Source organism: Halichoerus grypus, chromosome 13, assembly GCF_964656455.1.
Source record: "Halichoerus grypus chromosome 13, mHalGry1.hap1.1, whole genome shotgun sequence".
Lineage (NCBI taxonomy): Eukaryota > Metazoa > Chordata > Mammalia > Carnivora > Phocidae > Halichoerus > Halichoerus grypus.
This window is the reverse complement of record NC_135724.1, coordinates 46,602,694-46,624,866: the sequence shown is the minus strand read 5'-3', so window position 1 is coordinate 46,624,866 and position 22,173 is coordinate 46,602,694. Positions and strand designations below refer to the sequence as shown.

The 22,173-nt window shown below is 43.0% G+C and overlaps 1 protein-coding gene across 2 annotated transcripts in view; it reads left to right on the top strand.

The window, feature by feature from the left end:
- LAMA3 (laminin subunit alpha 3) overlaps positions 1-22,173 on the top strand; it is a 256,665-nt gene that overhangs the window by 173,904 nt on the left and 60,588 nt on the right. The window contains exons 38-42 of one of the 2 annotated variants that reach the window (XM_078060502.1): positions 433-516; positions 6,059-6,289; positions 10,214-10,327; positions 14,913-15,022; positions 17,628-17,708. In XM_078060502.1, the coding sequence (XP_077916628.1) occupies positions 433-516; positions 6,059-6,289; positions 10,214-10,327; positions 14,913-15,022; positions 17,628-17,708 (620 nt within the window). Of the gene's footprint in view, positions 1-432; positions 517-6,058; positions 6,290-7,225; positions 7,664-10,213; positions 10,328-14,912; positions 15,023-17,627; positions 17,709-22,173 lie in introns of those variants that run through there. The other variant, XM_036098118.2, reaches the window with a different exon arrangement.

Here is a 22,173-nt window from a genome sequence, read left to right as displayed (position 1 = left end):
GCTCTCCCTCTTGCATGTGGCCGCTCTGTGGCTCCCTGTCTACACAGCCCTTCCTCCCACCCCACCCTCCTCACGAACTCAGCCACCAAAGCAGTTTCTTGCTACCAAAGTCTGGTTCTGTCAGCTGTAATGGAATGCACCTAATACACTGACTGCCAAGGATGGTTTTTGTAAATCATCATCATCATCATCATCATCCATCTTTTTGGCCACTTTCAGTCAAGGGGATTTTCCTGGTTTCCTATCTGTGAACATGTACTATATTAGATATCATTTTTCTGTTTCCATTCACTAATCCTTTTGCCAGTCCGTTCATTTCACTATTTATTAGAATCAGGCATTCCAAATAATGCAGATCCATAGAAATTTGTTCTTATCAGTTATAAACCTCAGAATATCTCAACCATGGCATTGATGTTTTTCTTTACACAGGGTCAGCACATGTCCGTCATCTACGAGGAACCAAGTAACCCGCGACCAGACCGGCTGTTTCATGTGCGTGTGCAGGTGGTGGAGGTAAAGGAAAAACGTACATAAAATCGTTCTTGTTGATCCTCTTTTGTTCTACGCCTTAGTTCTTTCAAGCAATTATGATTTTTTATTTATTTTATGAATTTAAAATGTTAATTATATTTATATACATACAATTCGTATATATAAATTTAAAATATAAATTACATAAAATATACAGAGTTTCATCCTCACAGGGCTTTGTTTATATTATCTGTATGGCACTTAACATAGTCTCCCCTGTCTTAGAGGTAATTAGCCTTGTCTTATAAACCCTGTGAGCTTGTAAATGCTATTATGTAGCTCCCTCTCATCCTCATGCCTTCCTCAGTGGCCAACAAATGCTTGGGACGAACGGATAGAAAAGCCACAAAAACGTCTAACACCAAAAGAAGTAGGATTAACATAGATAAATAAAGGAAAGCTTATCAAATCATAAAACATTATATTACATTTACTTGGTTATGACAACTTCTTTAAAATAGTGTTCCGTTTGTATTATTAAATATGTCCAGTACCTCAAGGTGATACTTTTCAAGTACTTTGAACTTGTAGACCTATTTTAACATTTCTGCACCGGTCCATCCATACAATGGAATACTATTTGGCAATAAATGAAACAAAGTATTGATACCTAGGACAACATGGATGAACCCCAAAAGCAATATACCTAGTGAAAGAAGCAAGACACAGACCACATAGTGTGTGATTCTGTTTATATGAGAGTGGCCATGCCAGCAAAAATGGTAGTGTAGGAACCCCCAGAAATTCTCTTTCGTTAAAGCAATGAGAAAACTGGCAAAAATGGTCAGAATCGACTATTTAGAACTCTGGAAATTGACCATAGGCTTGCAGCAATCTGAAAAGTGTTTAATCAAGAAAACTGGCTGAATCTTGGTAAGAACCTCAGGCCCTGTGGCAGGCAGCTTGCTCTGTTCCCATCCCCCACCCATACCTCCACAGTAGCCTTGAAAAGCAATAGCCCACCAGCAAGGTGAAAGCCAGTAGCCCAGTGGCCACCAAGGGAGACAGAATGGTATTGGAACTTATGCAAAGCCTCACTCCCAGAGAATCGTCATGATTTGACCTGTCTGGAGGTTTTCTGGAAGATGCTACTTCCAAGACTGTCTTTGTTTGACCTAACTTGGAGCTTTCCCAAAATTAAAAGCCTTTTCCCTCGGGGTGTCACTGAAAACTTTTAGAGGTAGTTGCTTAACTTCATAGCTGGCTGAGGTGATGGATAACAGTTGGGGCTAATAATAGGCTAATCACAAAGCTTAAAATAAAAATCTGGGAATGAGGTATACATAGGGGCTTTGAAAAGCTCCAACACAATCATGGAAAGGTAGAAGGCCACACACCTCTGACTCACCTGACAAGACCCTAAGCCTTCACCTCTGACTCACCTTGAGGCTCTGAGCAAGCAGGAAGTGAAGGCTAAAGTAGAGTTGTTAGCTGCCTGGCTGAGTGTTGAGGGGTCCCTCAACATACCCACAGAACACTTTTGCAATGACTAGGAGACTTTGGTTTTAGGCATTTAAAGAAATCTCTGTCCAATCACTAGCTGACCACTAAGCTAACCAAGCAGAGACTTTAGTGGCCATACATGACAAAGAATACAGCTTTTACAGAATTAGTTCAGAAAAGTCACTAAGCAAAGACACAAACAACAACAGTAAACAGTAACAGCAACAAATTCTGGGGAGGGGAAGAAATATGATTCCCTGAATTGCCACATTACATTATGTTAAATGTCCAGTTGTCATAAATAAATAAATAAACAAACAATAAAATTTTTTTTGAGACTTGAAAAAGAAACAGGAAAGCCTGGTCCATACACAGGGGAGAAAGGCAATAAATGTAAACCATCCCTGAGGAAGCCCAGACATTGGACTTACTACACAAAGACTTTAAATCAACATACATCAAAGAACTAAAGAACACCATGTCTAAAGAACTTAAGAAAATATGAGAATAATATCTCACCAAATAGAAAATACCAATAATGAAATAGAAATTATTAAAAAGAACCAAATAGAAGTTCTGGGGTTGAAAATTACAATAACCAAAATGAAGAATTCACTAGAAGGGCTGCTATGGACTGAATTGTGTCCTCTCCAAATTTATGTGTTGAAGCCCTGATCTCTAGTTTGAGTGTATTTGGAACAAAGAAGTAATTAAGGTTAAATAAGATCATGAGGGTAGAGATGTGATCTGATAGAATTAATGTCCTTATAAGAGGAGATCCCAGAAAACTCTCTCTGTCCACCAACTAAGGTCACAGTGAGAAGGCAAGCATCTGTAAGCTAGCAAGAGAGTTCTCACCAGGGACCAAACTGGCTGGCATCTTGATCTGGGATTTCTAGCCTCCAGAACCGTGAGAAAATATATTTCTCTTGTTTAAGCCATTGAGTCTATGGTATTTTCTTATGGCAGCCAGAGCTAAGACAAGGGCTCAGCAACAAAGTTGAGCACGCAAAAGAAAGGAGCAGCAAATTTGAAGATCAACTGACATTATCCAGTCTGAGGAACAGAAAGTACAAAGAATGAAGAAAAACAAAGACCCTCAAAGACATGTGAGATCCAATCAACTGTACAACATATGCATAATTGGAGTAGCAGAAGGAGAGAAGGGGAGAGAAACAATATTTGAAGAAATAATGGCTGAAAACTTCTCAGATTTGATGAAAATCATTAATCTATACATCCAAGCTCAACAATCTCCAACTAGGATAAATGCAAGAGATCCACATACAGAAACATCATAGTAAAGATTCTGAAAGACAAAGACAAAGAATCTTAAAAGCAGTGGGAGAGAAGCACTTCACATCCAAGGGTTCTCAATAAGGTTGACATCTGACAATTCACTGGAAACCATGGAAATTGGAAGACAATGGATGGCATTCAATGTGCTGAAAGAAACACACTGTCAACAAAGAATTACATAAACAGCAAAATGTCCTTCCAAAATGGAGGAGAAAGGAAAACATTACATTATAAACAAAACCGAGAGAATTCAGTGCTAACCAACCCTCCTTCTAAGAAATAATAATAGGAATCTTTAGACTGAAATGAAAGGACACTATAGACAATGGCTTCAATACATATTAGAAATGAAGAGCACTAGTAAAGGTAACTATATAAGTAAATATAAAAGGTAGTAAAAATACATCTTTTGTTTGTAACTTTTTTTTCTTCTGATTTAAAAGATAATGGCTTAAAGCAATAATTATTGTTCTGTGTGGATCGGCATACAATTTATAAAGACGTAATGTATATGACAATAATAGCACAATAGAGAGGGGAAGGAAATGAAGTGAATAGAAGCAAAGTTTTTGTGGACTATTGAAATCCAGTTCATATTTACATAAATGGCCCAGCATGGGCAAATCTATAAAGGCAGAATATAGATTAGTGGTTGCCTGGGGCTCTGGGTGGGACTCGGTAGTAAATACAAATGGGCACAAAGGTTCTTTTTTCTGGGGGATGAAAATGTAAAACTATATTGTGGTGATGGTTGTATACTTCTATAAATTTACTAAAAATTGTATACTTAAAGTAAGGGACTATTACTGTATGTAAATCATACCTCAAGCTGTTAAAAATTTAAACTAAAATCATATTACTATCATATTTATATGTAAATAACAGTAGTCACCATTTACTGAATGTTGACTATGTGCTAGGCACTGAGCTGAACACTTTATATACATTATATTATTTAATTTGCTTTAATATTCATCATAGTCCTGAGAGATTAGGTATTACTATGCCCATTTAAGAGATGTGGAAACCAAGTTTAAAGGAGGCAGCAGAATATAAAGTTATATATGAAAAGATCTCAACATCACTAATCATTAGAGAAATGCAAATAAAAACCACAATGAGATACTACCTTATAGTCATTGAAATGGCTACTATTAAAAAAATAAAAAACAGAGGCGCCTGGGTGGCTCAGTCATTAAGCATCTGCCTCCGGCTCAGGTCATCATCTCAGGGTCCTGGGATCGAGCCCTGCATCGGGCTCCCTGCTCCAAGGGAGGCCTGCTTCTCCCTCTCCCACTTCCCCTGCTTGTGTTCCCTCTCTCGCTGTGTCTCTCTCTGTCAAATAAATAAATAAAATCTTTAAAAAAATAAAAATAAAAATAAAAAGACAGAATAACAGGTGTTGGGGAGGATGTACAGAAATTGGAACATCTGTGTACTGTTGGTGAGACTATAAGACAGGGTAACCACTGTGGAAAACAGTATTGAGGCTCCTCAAAAATTTAAAGATAGAATGACCATATGGTCCAGCAATCCCGCTTCTGGGTATATATCCAAAAGAATTGAAAACAGGGTTTTGAAGAGCTATTTGCATACCCATATTCATTGCAGCACTGTTCACAGTAGATCAGAGGTGGAAACAACTGAAATGTCTATTGACAGATGAATGAATAAAACAAATATGATATATACATATATTGGAATATTCTATAATCCTGTCACTTCCTAGAATATGACAGTTCTAGGTAGGTAGATGGTAGAGAATAATGTGATGACATTATGCTAAGCGAAATAAGCCAGTCACAAAAAGACAAATACTGCATGATTCCACTTATATGAGGTATTTAAAGTAGTCAAATTCTTAAAATCGGAAAGTAGAATGGTGGTTGCCAGGAATGGGGGAAGAGGGAGGAAATGGGAGTTAATGCTTAATAGGTACAGAGTTTCTGTTTTGCCAGGTGATAAAGTTCTAGAGATCTGTTGCACAACAATGTGAATAAAATTAACACTATTATACTGTACACTTAAAAATGGTTGAGATAGTAAATTTTACATTATGTGTTTTTTTACCATTGTAAAAGTAAAATAAAATAATATAAATGTGCGTATGCAAGAAAAGATTGAGCTTTCTGTCCCAATTATTTACATTTAATGAATGATCTAACAGCATGACCCAATGGGTTTCCATGTGCCTCTCTCCCATATCATTCTCACTCAGTGTGTGCTTGCACCCACAAAAGTACATTTTATTTATTTATTTTTTTTTAAAGATTTTATTTATTTGACACAGAGAGAGAGAGACAGCTAGAGAGGGAACACAAGTAGGGGGAGTGGGAGAGGGAGAAGCAAGCTCCCGCCGAGCAAGGAACCCGATGTGGGGCTCGATCCCAGGACCCCGGGATCATGACCTGAGCCGAAGGCAGACACTTAATGACTGAGCCACCCAGGCACCCCTCACAAAAGTACATTTTAAAATAAGTATAACACTGGGAAATCTCATTTCATTTTACTGTTCCTTATTTCCTGACTTCATTTTTTCCCTTTCATGTGGCACTCTCTTCTTGGGAATAACCTAGGACACCTGACTTCTGAATACAAATCCACTATCTTCTTATTCTATTCTATTCTATTCTATTCTATTCTATTCTATTCTATTCTATTCTATTCTCCCATATGCATTGTAAATGTCTTTCCTTTGACTTGTGCTGGGTGTCTGCCTCTCTGAAACCCCCGGAAGTGAGCTTGCCGAAGGGAAACCGTGCCTCTCTGTTTTCACACGTAGGGAAACTTCCGACAGGCCAGCAGCGGTGCCCCGGTGTCCCGGGAAGAGCTGATGATGGTACTGTCTAGACTGGAAGATGTGCGCCTCCGAGGCCTCTACTTCACTGAGACCCAGCGGCTCTCTCTGAGCGGGGTGGGGCTGGAGGAGGCCTCTGACACAGGAAGTGGACGCAGAGCACATAACGTCGAGATGTGTGCCTGCCCCCCTGACTACACTGGTGACTCATGCCAGGTAGGAAGTTCTCCTCGCCCGTAAAATTCGCCCCGGGGCTCGTGTGGTGCCCGGCACTGCTGGATGGTCTGCGGCACTCCGCCCATCGGACGGGTGTCTGCTGGGCTCTACCTTCTATCGTCCCTGGACCACCTCCAGGTCTTACATAGGAGAAAGAAATCACAAACATTCAAATTCCGCGGGAAAGCCACCGGCACTCGATGATGGGTCCTGGGGGTTGTTAAAATCGGGACTTTCCAGGAAGTAGGAAGGAGCCCGCCAGTGGGCATCCCAGGATTTGAGCCACTGCCTTCCCATTAGGTGACCTGGGGTTCTCAGGCTGTTCTCGAATGGAGGATCCCTCCAACACCTGCTGCTGATAGACTCAGAGCCCAGAGAATGTCCTGATCCTTCCAGGGGAAGTTGCGGCCCAATTTCCTAGCTCCCAGCAGACCTTCATGTGAGGCTCAGCCAGCCTGACTTGGCCTCAGATGATTAAAATGTGCCATAAAATGAAACTGTTTCATATCTCAAGCTGTAAGTATGTTCTCTTCCTAATGGGAGGGAAAGAAAGCACGATGTTTAGTGTGGTTATTAGGAAATAGCAAACATTGTCGCTCAGCGTATTCCCTACACCTGGTGTGTGTACATTCAGCAACATCCTTCCCTTTCTGTCCTCACCCCCCCATTGCAGGAAGCCCCCAGGGGATCTGCGCGCAAGTTCCTTTTTTAACCTGCAAATAGATGACCTGTCCTGGTTTTCTGGAGACTTCGGTCTTGTAACCTTTAGTCCACAGGTGCCTTCCTTCTTCTTTCCCTCTTCCTCCTATCTCTTTTCTAGCCCGCCTAAATAAAATCCTAGCCCCAGGGAAGGAGTGGAAGCTCTCCATTACCAGCCTCCTGCCCAGGGCGTGTTCTTTGCGCATGACTCAGCCTGTGATTTACAGCGGCTCTAATCGGCTAGTGCCGTCTGCAGGGTAAGGTGGGTAGAAGGTGATGCCTGCCCTACCTCGCAGGAATTACAGAGCGGCATGCTTCCCTGTGGGACTGTTATGTGTGCTCTCTCACAGGCTGACTCATGGGTGAAGTTTACAGGTGGGGCCTCCTGCCGCAGACAGCCTGCCTCACCTGAGTCAGGCGGGCCTGGGCCCCGAGCAGGAAGGGCAGGTATAAGAGGAAGAGGCAGAGGTCTGCGCGCAGCCAGCAGGACGCCCAGGGACCAGGATGCCCCCAGCAGTGAGGTGGTCAGCCAGGAGCGCCAGATGGCTGTGGATCTTGGGGGCAGCCCTGGGGCAGTGTCTGGGATATAATTCACAGCAGCAGAAGTTAGCGTTTCTTCAGCCTCCAGGTCAAAGCCATCTGCAAGCAACTTATGTGGACTTTAAACCCAGCCAGGTAACATCCCTTTTACATTCTGGTTTGGGATGGGGAAGGGTTCTGAGCTTTGTGACATTTGATGTTAAGGGGATGAATGAGTTATGGGTGGGCTGGGGGAGGGGCCCAGAGCCTCCCTGTCCGGTTGACTGGCAGGGTTTATTACGGTGTCTGACAGATTGCTCTCCTGAGCTGTTAACCACAAACCCTATAAACATCAGCCCACCTAGAAATGCCCAGACAGGCCAGAGTTTGAATGTTTGTGGGATGTTAGTACACTATGAAACTTTGTGCCCTTTGGAGAGTAATCCAAGCCCCAGCAGATCTCCAAATTCTGCTTAGAAGAAAATTTACCTATAAAGTAAACCACGAGAATCAGTGAAATCCGTGTTTAAGAAAAGTGATGAGATCAAGTTTGTAGAACACCTAACAAGACATGCTTCAATTTGCCAGGCATTAAACACTCATAAATTCTGTGCACTCAATCTCTCTCTCTCTCTCTGTCTCTGTCTCTGTCTCTCAACTTTCTGGATATTTACATGTATACTCAGAGAAATAGATCCTATGGCTACTGAAATAGCCCTGAAAACCTGACAGGGACATGATTTTCTCATTTGTACTACAAAAGTTTATTGGAAAAGTTATCCTGAAAAATTGTCACTTAAAAAAATGGTTAGTTGCTAAACCGCTTTACTGAAATTGTATACTAGGATACATTCATTTTCGTGTAGGGTAAGTCTTCCGTACAATCCGTGCGCTTTACAGAGGTGAGAGAATGATTATATTTCAGTAACTGACAAATGTTCTACCGAAGAGTCACGTGATAGGTACATAATTCTTGCAGGGGACTTTTTCTGTTTCTAATCAAAAGCAAATTAGGGTGGGTGGTTTAATTTTAATCAGGATGGACTATCTTCCCTCCAAAGCATGTTTAATTAAGGCTTTTTACTGAGGCATGTTGTCATAAATGAACCACATATATTTATTTGGGTAATTTGTCCTTTACCAAATATGGTTGTTTCATAAGCATGTAACATGATATATGGTAGTAATTAAGAGGTACTCAGTAGTACCTCTTAGTAGTAGAGAATATTTGCTTGTAGATACGATCACACCACCAGTGGCTGAATTTTGTTTGAACGTATCTCTCAGTCATGTTTTCAATTAAAGAACATTCCTTTCATACTTCGATTCTCCTGTAGACAAGCCTATTCATATACCACGTAAAGCAATCTCATTTTCTGCAATAGCTTCTTTTGCCCAAACATGGTTTCTAATAGCTGAAGGGAAAAATATATTGGAAATTATAATCTTGTTATTGTGTACAGTATGTAGTAATTGGTAATTTGGGGAGAAGCTCCAATCAGAAACTGGGATATTCTACTCTGGGGAGTACATGAGGCTTCTCTCGCCAGCCCTATCAGGTTGGCTGCTTCTTCTTTCCCACGTGACCAGGTAGAGCCTTTGAATAAATTACAATGGACTGTTCATTTAAAAATTTCCCTTGATTTTAGCTTCAGAGTCTTACAGACATAGTACTGTTTAAAGAGGATTAAATAAAAGATGATTTTTTATCTTGAAATATTATTTTTTTCTGGATGTTTTAGATAGGGCATGTGAGGAGGTCAATTAAAGAAACTGGGGGCAGCATTTGGTGTTGATCAGTGCACTGATGCACTCTGCCAAAATAAGCAAAATGTCTGTGATTCTCTTTAAAGACAGAAAAATATCTAAATAATTTTTAATGGCTGGTGTTGGAAGAATTGTTTCTTTTTCTTTTGGGAGCATTCTTAACTAGAATCTTTTTTTTTAATATCAGTTCATCAAAAGAAAACTGTAATTCCTTTCATCCATATGAAAAATAATTACTCATACTGGAAAGAGACAATGTGCTAGAGATAGAAATAATCAAAGCAGTATTGCACTAGAGAAGAAGACCATGCCCAGTGAGATTCCCTCCAGCTGCATCTCTGTGTGTCCCATCAGAACCGAACATCCCTGCAGGGTTCTGTAGAGAACGCAAGCGTGTTCCTCTCCCCGGGGTTCCCTGTTGTCCATAGAACAGTGAGTGGCAGTGACATGATTCCTCTGCTTCTGCCATTATTGTGTCGATCCCAGTGAAGACTCTTTAGTCCCCCTTCTTCCCATACCGCCTCCCCCTCCAGTCCAAACCCACCCTTGGAGATGAAATGCCTACCCAAAGAGAACTTGAAGGGATTTGCTTAGAGACCCTCCCTGCTAAAGACTGATATCCTGACCCTCTTTACCCCTCCACTCGCCCTAAATCAGTTGAAGGAGAGGAAGCCATTTCCACTCCTCCCCTTTCTCTGATGTCCCCCCCCCCCCCCCCCCCATCTAGCACTCTGGCACAAGCACACATTCCTGCCGTGGTGTGGAAACAAGGTAGAACCTGACAAAAAGAGCCAGTGGACTGGCTAGTGTTTGAAAGTAGAAATCCACACACCAACTAAAGGAGAAAAGATTGAACAAGCGAATGCTTGACAGAATTGTCACATGCTTTGGATAATAATTCTTTCCTTATATTGACTAAATGCTTTGTTTGAAAAATAGGGTTGTAGCCCTGGGTACTATCGCGATAACAAAGGCCCGTATACCGGACGATGTGTTCCCTGCAATTGCAACGGACATTCCAATCGGTGTCAGGATGGCTCGGGAATATGTATCGTGAGTAAACTGATACTCTAGTGCTACTAGCAGGCAATCTGTGTCTCTCTGTCCCCTCCCTCCGCCCACCCCCTCTCTCCTGGGCCCTGAGACATCAAATGTCACATTTCCAACCAAACCCTAAATAGAGGTTGCTATGTAAACGTAGGAGGCTCCGGTGTGATCAGGCCGAAGTATTGTACATTCTTCTTTTTCCTCCATTTTAACATGTGCCATCGGAGAAGTTCTGTCTGTGAACAGTGAAATTACACATTAGCTTCTAAATCTCTGCTTCATTGAATATTGCTAATGGGTGCATCCTGGGACTTAATTCTTGCCGGAAGATAGCAAATCAGAACCACCACTTTGGGCCCCCATTTTGTTGGAGTGGCAGGAAGTTGCAGGAGGGGAGCGTTGTAGCTGTTAGATGAGCCATAGACTCAAGCAAGTAATGGGGGAGAAGATGCTAAGAAAGACTCAAGGGGCGTTCTCAATCACTCAAACACCAATCTTCCATGGCTGCTGAGAAAAAGTGGGCTTATATAGGAAGACGGCTGAAGTGAGTCCTTGCTGTCTATGGCTTATCCCCTGGAAAGCAATCTTCTTTAACAATATTTAAAAAAAAATATTTCCCATAGAAAATTAGATTTTCAGGAAATTTTTCTTTTGTATCCTTTTCGGACATTTTTTATTCTGCCTTCCTCTCTTTCATCCCTGGGAACCAGGGCCTCCCTACCTTGAAGGAGAATGGACGGTGACAGAGAAAAGGAGAGAGCATCAGTACCCCCCAGAAACACAAGCCCCTACTTATGCGGTGCTATTTGGAAATACCTTCTGGCACAGATTTCCTTTGCATTGTGTAATGCATGGAGAGTGTGTTTCAACTCTTTGAGTTCCTAGACTGTATTAAGCCAAGTTCAGCATGTCCCAGGGAACTGTTTCCTCTGCAAGATGGGACAGGCCAGGACAGGACATTGTTGTACAGAGCCTGGTAGAATATTCTGTAGGACTTTAACCTTGTAAATTCAAAAGGAATAAAAGACATTGGGAAAGACGATTTTTCAGCTCAGAAGTATTCTTAATTAAGTTTATGCTTTGTACTGTATGTTGTGTGTACCACAGGTAGATGCTTTCTTTTAAAATAAATATTTATCTTGTCACCGACCCATTGCTAGATGTCGAGTCCATTTTACAAAAGCTGCCAAAGAACAACGTAGGCATTCTCTGTAGTCCATTCACCCAGTGAAAGGATCACTGGTGAGTCATAATTCATCCGTTTTAATCAAACAGGAAGATTTTCTTTCCCATTTCCTTTCTTTGTAGCTCTGTCTTCACTTGTCCCTAATGGCCATATGGCCTCTAGAAAGAATTCATTCAGGAAACCCTTACTGAGCATTTGCTATTGTGGGAGGTACTGAGCTAAATGCTGTGGTTAAGACCATTCGACATAATCCCCACTCTCACGAGGCCTGCTCTCCGGTGGGGAATGTGTCTGTGCATGCGTGCGCGCGCGCACACATACACACACACACACACACACACACACACAGGCACGGAACGCCTGCCTGCACTCACTTAGCTGCTCAGTGGCAGGCCCTGAGTGCTGTCATTGCTCTCTCGGGGGGGGGGGGGGGAGGGGGGCCACTGCATGGGAGCCAAGAATGCAGCCCTCATTCTCAAAGAACAGGAATGACGAGACCAAGTACTTGTCACCATCGAATGGGCTGGTTCCTCTGCAGACTGGCCTTCGCTGCTCAACGTCCCAAGTCAATTTCTGAAATCTGGGACCTTCACACATGCACAAATCTCTATGTTGTTTCAAGAACAAACTTTGAAGTTGTAAAGCCCGGGTCCTGGCCAGCAAAGCCGTGTGCGTCCAGGAGCAGCAGGTCATGTGCTGCGTGGGCGCCATCGGCCCGAAGGACCTGCAGGGACAGGCCCCTTCTCTTTGCCGAGGCCCTGCCTCTCCCTCTTCTCCTTGCCAGCTTTCTCCCCATATCTCCACCTCTCCCCTATTCCCTTCACCTTCCACTGTCTCCGTCACCCCTCATCTACTTCTCTGTTCCCATGTCCCTTCCTCTGCCTTTGGTTTTCCTCCATTTTTTACTCCCTGCCTCTTGAGCCCCCAGCATGACTTATCTGAGGCTCACAGCTGACACAGGGCTCTCCTGAGGCTCACGGCCAGATGTCCACACTCCCCGGTGCGTGCTGCATCCAGCTGCATCCAGCTGCATCCCGCCCCGCTTTGCCCTTCACCCTCCAGAATACCGGTTGCTTCACATTGCCTACATACACTGCTAGGCTCCTGCCAGACTGAGCTCCTGTGTACACTGTTCCCCGTGCCTGGTGGGCCCTCCCCTCCCTTCTCTACCCAGCCAATTCCTCTCCTTTTCTCCTCCACGCAGGAGGCATCATGGCCTCCAGAAGCTCTTCCCGGAGGTTCCTCTTGCTCTCATGAGGTGCCGGCACACGTTGGTCATCATATTTTCCACATTATATTGAACGTGTCCACTCACAGGGTTCTGTCTGCCCCCTGGTCAGGGTGCTGATCCATCTTTGCATCCCTGGTACTTAGCATGGGTGGACACATAGTAAATGCCCAGTGGATGTTTGGTGTCAGATGGAGCTAGGAGAGCACATGCTGTGGGAGTGGATGTAGACTCATTCATTAATTCATCTATCTATCCAGTCATTCATTTGCAGTAAACCACAAGGAAACTTGATAGGCAGATGTCTCAAATTTGCAGGACTGAGAAAGACATCTTCCAGGGTAGATGCTCTCAACTGAGGGTGGGGGTATTTCAGACACTCTTATGGGACCTTATCAAGCAACACAGGTTCTCACCCCTTTCTACAGTCCTCTCCCCACTCCTGAGGAGAACCAGAGTTCAGGGCATTTCCGGTAGGTCACAGATGGCCACATCTCAATTCTTGTTTCTCCACGTCCTTGCTGGGTCCCAATGTTATCAGCTCAGAATTAAATAGATATAGGATTAACATATATCTATTCAGCAGCTATATTCTTCCTTAAGATTGCCATTTAGAGTTAAAAAGAAAGGAAACTAAAGTGGAGAGGTAAATAATTGGTTCAAAAGAATGACTGTTTTGTGAGCAAGTGAGGACAGTGGAGCAAGGTGAAGGTGAAGGAGAGACCCCTCTGTGGATCTGCACTTGCAGCGTGGATTTGTTCCTAGCCTCCAGGCCTACAGGAGAAACCTCCACGGTGGGGACATTTGGGGCAAGAGGGAAGGATTCAGGGCGGGGATGAGCTTTCTGGTGATGATCCCATGTTAATGGGTGAGCAGCCTCCCTTGTGTGTATAGCACGATTTCATATCTAGAAAAGATATGAAAAGATCTCTTAACATCTTAGTGGCTTGTGTAATTGGCCGTTATTCAAAGGTTTGTGAAGGATGGATCTGTTTAAGCTAAAGAAACTGATGACATGATGAGAAAGGGACAGCTTCACATTCTGAGCAGGGCCACACCCACTTAGGATATACGTGTGGGTTGTTTTTCGCAACCTGGCTTCAGATATTATTGAAAACTCACATCCATTAAAGTTTCCTACCAAGCCCCATCTCTACATACAGAGGTAGGATTTATGAGCAATTTTTAAAATATTATACTTATTCCAGGCCATATAATTAACACAGAGTATCTCCGCATTTTCAAATGCCCATAGTAAGGGGAGTTTTCCTGGATAGTTTTGTTCATTTAGATATTTATCACTAGAGTAAAACCAAGAAATGTCACACAGAGCTAAAAATTCCACAAAATAAATTTGATACAGTTTGCTAGGATTTGTCTCATTGGACTGCTCGGTTGAAAAGTTGTCTCATCTCAATGCTTTATTGAAGAACAACTTTCAACAGACTTTGACTCTGACATGAAAATAATTGGATTTATGTAAACATACAACATAGATAAACTTATCTTGCTTGTTTGTGACACTGGAATTAAACTGAGGACTTTCTTCAGATACGGTGCAGCTTTTCATTGTTTTAACAAATTCCACATATTAAAAACTTACTGCAACTATATTCCTCTTTAGTATATCACCATTACGAAGCAATATCAAACTAATTTCCATAGAAGGTATTCTTAGGGGGAGACGAAGGGGGTTTACATTATGCTGAGGCTCTAGTATGCTTTTTAAAATGCTCCCAGCAACCTTGGAACGTGGGTATTATTTCAACTATACATCTTAAGAGAATTAGCATTCTTTGCCCTTCATCCTTTGCCATCATTTTATAGATGTATGTAAATCATACATCTATAAAACTGATTTGTAAAAAACACGGAGGCTCAGAGAGGTGAAGATTCTTGCCCAAGACAGCACAGCTATGAAACATTGGCGTGAGTTTGGATCCTCCATTTCATCCTCCTGATGCAAGCACCAAACAGCTGATGGAAGGGCACTTATATTTTTTTTTAGCACCAACAATAATTGGATAGACAGGAAAAAATATACCATTCATGGACTGATATCACCGTACAGAGTCAGAGGACTTGAGTTATAATTGTGTGAGTAATGAAGGTGATAATGATGTTAGTAATAATAAATGTAATTGGCTGCTATTAATTGTATGTTCATCTGTCCCAAGAACTGCCAGCACAACACTGCGGGAGAACACTGTGAGCGCTGCAGAGAGGGTCACTACGGGAACGCCATCCAGGGGTCCTGTAGCGTCTGCATGTGTCCTCATTCAAACAGGTACTATAGGAGCTTGAAAATGATTGGTAGAGACAGGAAGTAGTTTTTGGTGGTTGCCTGGGACTGGGGGTGGAGAGTGGGGGGATAGGGGAAGTGACTGCTAAGGGTGTGGGATCTCTTTTTGGGGTGATGAAAATGTTCTAAAATCGATCATGCTGACAGTTTGTACAACTCTGAATCTACTAAACGCCATTGAATTGTACACTCAAAATGGGCGAGTGGCATGGTATGTGAATTATAGCTCAATAAAGCAGTTATATTTTAAAAAGGACACACAAAAGTGCAAAACAAAAGCAAAACCAACAAGAACAGTTTTTTCAAGCATACGTTTGTGCGTTTTTCCTTTTCCTCTCTCCTTTCACTCTTCATTCAATGGCTAAACAAAATTATTTACTGAGCACCCAATACGGGGCTGGGAGTTAGCCTTCTCTAGGTGCTGGGGCAACTAAAGTAAAGAAGACTGGCAAAGTCTCTGATCTCATGAGGCTTCACCTGGAAAATGTGGGCGGAGGCGGTTGTCACACTCAGGAAGTAAATGCACAAATAAATAAGCATAATTTCAGATAGAGATGGGCTATGCGGTTGATAACAGGGTTATGTGATTGGTAGTGAGTGAGCAGACTCTTTACAGAGGAGTAGGAGGGTTCTCTGGGCAAGGACCAGGGAACAATGAAATGGAATAAACCAGGCAATATCTCAGCAATGAGGGTCTGAGGCCAGGAAAAGACAAGAGACAGCCCCTGTGATTATGTGTTCGTGGAGTTAAGGAGGTGGCTGGAGCACTGTGTGGGAGAGAGGGCCAGGAGGCAAGGGGGCCAAGGCACCCAGGGTTCAGACCCCATAGGACCTCGCAGGCTCTAGTAAGACACTGGATTTATCCTCAGTGTGATGGAAGCCACAGGCCAGTCCTGAGCCACGGAGTGATGTGACCTGAGTTGTCATTCAGACTCCAGCACGGCAGATACGTTACGTAGCTCGCAACCTGCCACTTACATTTCATGGTAACTCATATTCTATTTGGGCTTGGTACCTCGTCCTGTTCTTGCTCATTGTGACACGTTCGCAGTGGGTCCAAGCAAAATATAACACGTAACTAAACGAAGCAAGAGTTGATTTGAAAGTCAGGAAGCTACCTCGAAGAGTATCAGCAGCACACTGGCTCAGGAACAAGTGCAGACCACAAGGCTGATTAATATCAGGCCAGCATCCGACAAATTGGCCACGTTGCCAGAAGTCCCTGCCCAGCTGTGGCTTTTCTGAAGATGTGTATTTGATGTGCCCCTGCTGTGCTCTCTGTGTATTTGATACTCCTTAAACCTGCCCAATCCTGCGGCTTTATTTGCAAAGGGATTTATCACTTGATACTTGCCTAGACTTGTTGGAACAGAAGCCAGAGGGAGTAGAAACAAGATTTTCACGGGGTGCTCGGGGAAAGTTTTCATCTTTGGTTGCAAAACGTATTGTTATCACGAAGGCCAGCTTCTGGCTTTCATGCAGTCGAAGTAACGCACAGTTCCTCAGATTTATCAATGAAACACTATTTTTATCTAATTCTCCCTCCAGCGATATTTGTACTGTTGATGATTTCTTTTTTTATATATATTTAATTTAATTAATTTATTTATTTGAGAGAGAGAGAGTGAGAAAGAGCACAAGATGGGGGAAGGTCAGAGGGAAAAGCAGACTCCCCGCTGAGCAGGGAGCCCGATGCGGGACTCGATCCCGGGACTCCAGGATCACGACCCGAGCCGAAGGCAGTCGCCCAACCAACTGAGCCACCCAGGCGCCCCTGTTGATGAATTTCTAACTGTCCCTTTAGAAGTATAACTCTATCCATCCATTAGGCCAAGAGAAGCTTCCTAGATAAGAATTCTCTTATCAGCAAATGATAAATGGAGTTATTTTCCCTCAGATTTACTCAGTGTAATGTTCATAGACATTTCCCAAGGCAACAGTTTTTTCATGATCTGCTCACTTAATTAAAAAAAAAAAAAAAAAGCTTCTCAAATATGCACTAGTTTAGGATGAAAAGAGAGAATCAGAATGCCACAACTTGATTTGAAAAATGTAAAAATCACCAATGATTGTGCCCACAGAAATACCTAGATGGGCAAGCCTGCTCTGTACCTTGGTCCCTCTGGCCTGGCCCTTTTTCTTCCTGGGAGATAATACCCCCAATATGAAGGAACTAGAATAAACAAGGAGGAAAATTTTTTGAAGAATCAGAACTCTGTGTTCTTTTTTTCTGCCTAGACTTGTTTTATTCCTTCCTTGTTATTCCTGAAAAAAATGCTGTTGTAATCATCTCTTCCAAAGTGAGTTACTTTGCTGTCTCAAGCGAAGGAATGTATTTCTCTAAGCCAAAAATAAAACCAGATAAATGCCTTCAGTCCTTATTTACCAAGATACGCCCGATGTGAGCTGAAATAGTACATCATTATCTATACAAGTCTTAATGGACACAGTTTTCTTCACATAAAAAGCAACCAGACTCTTGGTGTCTATTTCCACTTAATGCAAGTCAGTGCTTTGTGGCAAAAAAATAATGAGCAGGAAGCCTATCGATTTATGTTTTTACTGAGGCTTTTTTCTGTCTTCCTTCAAGTTTTGCCACTGGCTGTGTTGTGAATGGGGGAAACATGAGGTGCTTCTGCAAACCCGGATACACAGGCACACAGTGCGAAAGGTGGGTGCGGCCCCTCCCCCCACTCCCACCCCTCGCCTCCCTCATCCCCCCAGCCCAGGGGAGGGTGGGCTCTGCAGTCAGGCTGCAGCAGGCTCGGGCTGTGGGTGGGGCTGTGCTGGGTCAGGGCTCGGAGCTGGGTGGGGCTGTTGGTTCACTGAGGCTGGAAAAAGGTCCCTAGGGGAAAATACAAGACTGCTCACTTAATAAATCATTGACTTCCTTCTCTTTCTTTTTACATGTTTCAGAAATTTGAGAATGAGGCCCAACATACCATAGCCCTATATACCCCTAACACACATCCCTACATACTCCTATCCCCCTGCACACTCCCTCGTACCCCTCCCCCTCCACATCCCTACAGACTTATACCCCCTACGTGTCCTTACTTACCCCTACCTTCATAGAAATTCTTCCTTACATACTCCTACCCCACTATACACATCCCTACATATCCCCACCCACCACACACGTGTCCTTATATATCCCTTCCTGGCACACATCCCTACCTAGCCCTAGTTCCGTAGAAACTCATCCCTACATACTCCTTGCCCTACAGATGCATCCCTACATACCCCTACCCCACATACAACCCTACTTGCCTGGACACACACATACAACTCGTCATACTCCTATATGCACACACATATCCACAGCCCTAAATATTCCTACACACACACACGCACACACACACCTATCCCTACACATCATCCCCTCTCTATCCCCACCCATTATGAACACCTGCAGGACAGTCTGTGGCATTCATTTCTGAATCACTACTACCTACCTCGGCACTGTTCATGTAACAGGTGTTCAGTAATGAAACAAAAGAATAAATGTTGCAAAATGGAAACTATGAACTTAATTATGAAGGGCCGTGGAGCCAAGCTTTAGTTATTCAGGAATAAATTTTCATGATTAGCTACCGTACATGGGGCAATGCCAAGCATCGTAAGGGCTATGAAAGGTGTTCACAGTCTACCCGGGGAAGAGAGCACATACATATTTGAAAAAGTAACAGTGTAGCATTTGAATCATATGGACAACATATTTTTAAATTTAAAATAACTTTATCATAAAATCAATACATACTTATAAAAATGATGTAATACAGGTGAGCAAAGAACCAGTGAGGGTCGGGCCTGGTTAGTACCTGGATGGGAGGCCCACTACACCTCTGTGGCCCTATATACTTGTGCATGCCCACATAATCCTACTTATCATCATTTTATTTACGGAAAACCCCAGTTAAAACTTGTATATTCTTACTAATCAATCTGTGTGCACAGATGTTTTCTTAAAAACAAGAATCGATTGTCGTTTTACTTTGTTTCGACTTGCTTTCTCATCTAGTGGAAGGTTAGCACTATCTTTCCATATCAGTAAGTATTAACTCATAACATTGTGTCAGAACCAAGAAGTTCTGGAATCTACTGCTGGTCTTTGAGATAGTTTTACTGTTTTCCATTCAAAGCTGCGCTAAAAGGAAATCCTTGCAGCGAATTATTTGTGTGCGTAAATCCTCAAGATATAATTAACAGAAGTGGGTCCCTTGGATCAAAGGATAGGTGCGTTTTTCAGGCTTTTGATACATTTAGCCAAATTGCCTTCCAGAAAAGTCATCCTTGTTTCTATTCCTACCAGTAGCAAAAGAGCAAGTGCTGCTGCCAGTGATACTAGAAATGATCAATTTTATTTTTTATTAAAGATTTTATTTATTTATTTGACAGAGAGAGAGAGAGACAGCGAGAGCAGGAACACAAGCAGGGGGACTGGGAGAGGGAGAAGGTAGGCTTCCCGCAGAGCAGGGAGCCCGATGCGGGGCTCGATCCCAGGACCCTGAGATCATGACCTGAGCCGAAGGCAGACATTTAACGACTGAGCCACCCAGGCGCCCGAAATGATCAAATTTTAAAATATTTGCCAGTTTGGGGCACCTGGGTGGCTCAGTCGTTAAGCGTCTGCCTTCGGCTCAGGTCATGATCCCCAGGTGTTGGGGGCAAGTGTTTATCATTTTAATTTGCATTTCTTTTTTTAATAATTAGATTGGATTTTTTTCATGTGCTTATTGACCATTTGTAGATCTTATTGGATCACTTTCTGGGTCTTTTACTCATTTTTTTTCCCTAGTGGAATGTTCTTTCCTTTTTTTTATTGGTTTGTACAAATTCTTTGGAAAGAAATGAACCTTTCATACTATATGTTGCAGATATTTTTCTCAGTTTGTTTTTTGTTTGTATGGTTTTTTTTTTTTTTTTTTGGCTTTCTGTTTTGTTACATGTATCTATTCTTGTATTCTTCAGGTGGTCAGTCATTGGAGTTATGCTTAGGGAGGTTATAAAAATGTTTATGCAGTTTTTTGGTACTTTTATGGTTTTATTTTTTCATGTTGGTGAAGATTTGGAAGCTAGCCTTTTGGTGGTGTCATTGCATCTCACATGGCAGGTGGAGTTAGGGTCAACACGTACAGCCAGAATCGGCCAGGGTCCAAGTAACTCTGACTATCCCAGGATCCCATCACATGACCTGGGGCCCGGGCTGCATGAAATACACATAGTAATCAGCTGCATCCCAGAACCAAACTCAGTAGGGTGAGATGTTCACACTAGGGGAGGCACAAGGAAAGTAGGCCAATTAGGGGCCTGGCAGATTCCCAGCCCTCATGTCACACTCACTGCACGATGTGTGCTCATGGAGTAAATGGGGCAGCTTTTCCCTCTCTTCCTCTCAGGCTGTCACACTCTTGTTCTCTCCCCCACCTCTCTCTCTTTTGTCAAGTACATGTAGTTGAATTCACTAAAGGTCAATGTGCATTTACAAAATTTCAACATGAACTTAGACTCGTTTCTGTACATTTTATTTGATCTTTGTGCCATTATCATTTCCATGTCATTTCTGAAAGTGTAAAAGACCTTTCGATATTTGATTGAGCAAGGCTTCCCCCATAACCCTTATTTAAAATGTTTTCCTTGGCCATTCTGGCATGTTATTTTCCTGGATAAACTTTAGAAGAGTTTTACCTAATTTCAATAACCAGAAAACGTATTCAGCTGGATTTCATAGGAAGAAGGCAGGGCCACTCTAGACTGGGGTTATCTGAGACATTTGATGGACAGCGTGGGACCTAGGTAGATCTAAGGGATAACAAGAGCCCGGTGGGGCTGGAAGGTGGCTCAAGTCAGCGAAGTAATGCAAGAAAACCCAAGGGCCTCTAGGATACTTGGCATGGGAGGAGGGGGCAGACTGCCTTATCATGGGGATCCCTGAGCATCAGCTTCGGGGCTGGGCACTGTCCTGTGATAAAAAGAAGCAATTTCAAGGTTCTATTTTCCATTTCCGCAGGAGGAACATTGCCCACAATTGCCTCACATCTATTATTCATTCTTTCTTTCAATGAAAAATGTATGGAGATCCTAGTATATGCCTGGCCCTGGGCTAAGCACTAGAGAGACGGCAGCAGCTGGGGCAGAGACTCTGCCCTCCGGGTTTTACAGTCCCGAGGCGGGCAGGTACACAAACCCGCTGCTGAAACAGTGACCAAGAACATGACCATGACCGGGCTGGGTGGGGCTGCTGTGGGAGGGGCCTCCAACCAGCCTCGATAGGTGAGGTTGAGGGACGGAAGGGGCTGCTATACTGAGGCAGGAAGGATGGTGGGTGGGATGGACGATGGGAAGTTTCTTCCAGGCTCTGCGGTTGAAAAGCTGTGAGACTCCCACCTGGGAGAGGCATCCTAGTGTAATCCTCCTTACGGTTCTTCACAAACAATGGAGCAGAAAGCGACAACAGACTGGCTGAGACATCCGTTCGGCAGGCCGCAGATTTGAAAAGAGAAATTCTTAATTAACAGTTCTCACAGCTTATGTTTGTTACATTTGCTGTCTCAGGAAAGCAAACGAGTCCTTCTTATTTTTTTTTTTTTAAACTTTTCCACAGGTAAATGCCATATTAATGTCAAATTTTTTCATTTGTTAAACATTTCTTGAGGACCCACTCTGTGCCAGACATCATCCCGGCACTAGTCACTAGCGATGCAGCGGTAGGTACAAGGACAGGGTAGGGTGAAAAGGAAAAATATAAGCAGGAGCCAGCGGGGCAGAGGAGGGAGCAGCCAATCTGAGGACTGGGGTAGGAAAGGCTTCCCAGCTCGTACTGTGCTCTGGGGCACGTTTCTCCCTCGGCCCCTCAGAGCCACAGATGACAAATATGTTCTCTGCTCTTTATTTGTTGTCCCAATGCCATTTAGGAAATCAGGAAGTTTCACTTCACTCCATTGTGTTTGGACACTACCTTAAAATGAGAATAAGGCAACCAGTTATTTCTGTAATGGGTAATTAACGCTTTTGGCAAGAGTAAGGGAAAGGTGGAATCAAACTTCCTGAGTATTTATGTGACTTTAATATGAAGGATTTTGAAATTATGTATCTTTTACGTGGAAAGTTTAGATATAGGTGAGCCATCTAAAAAT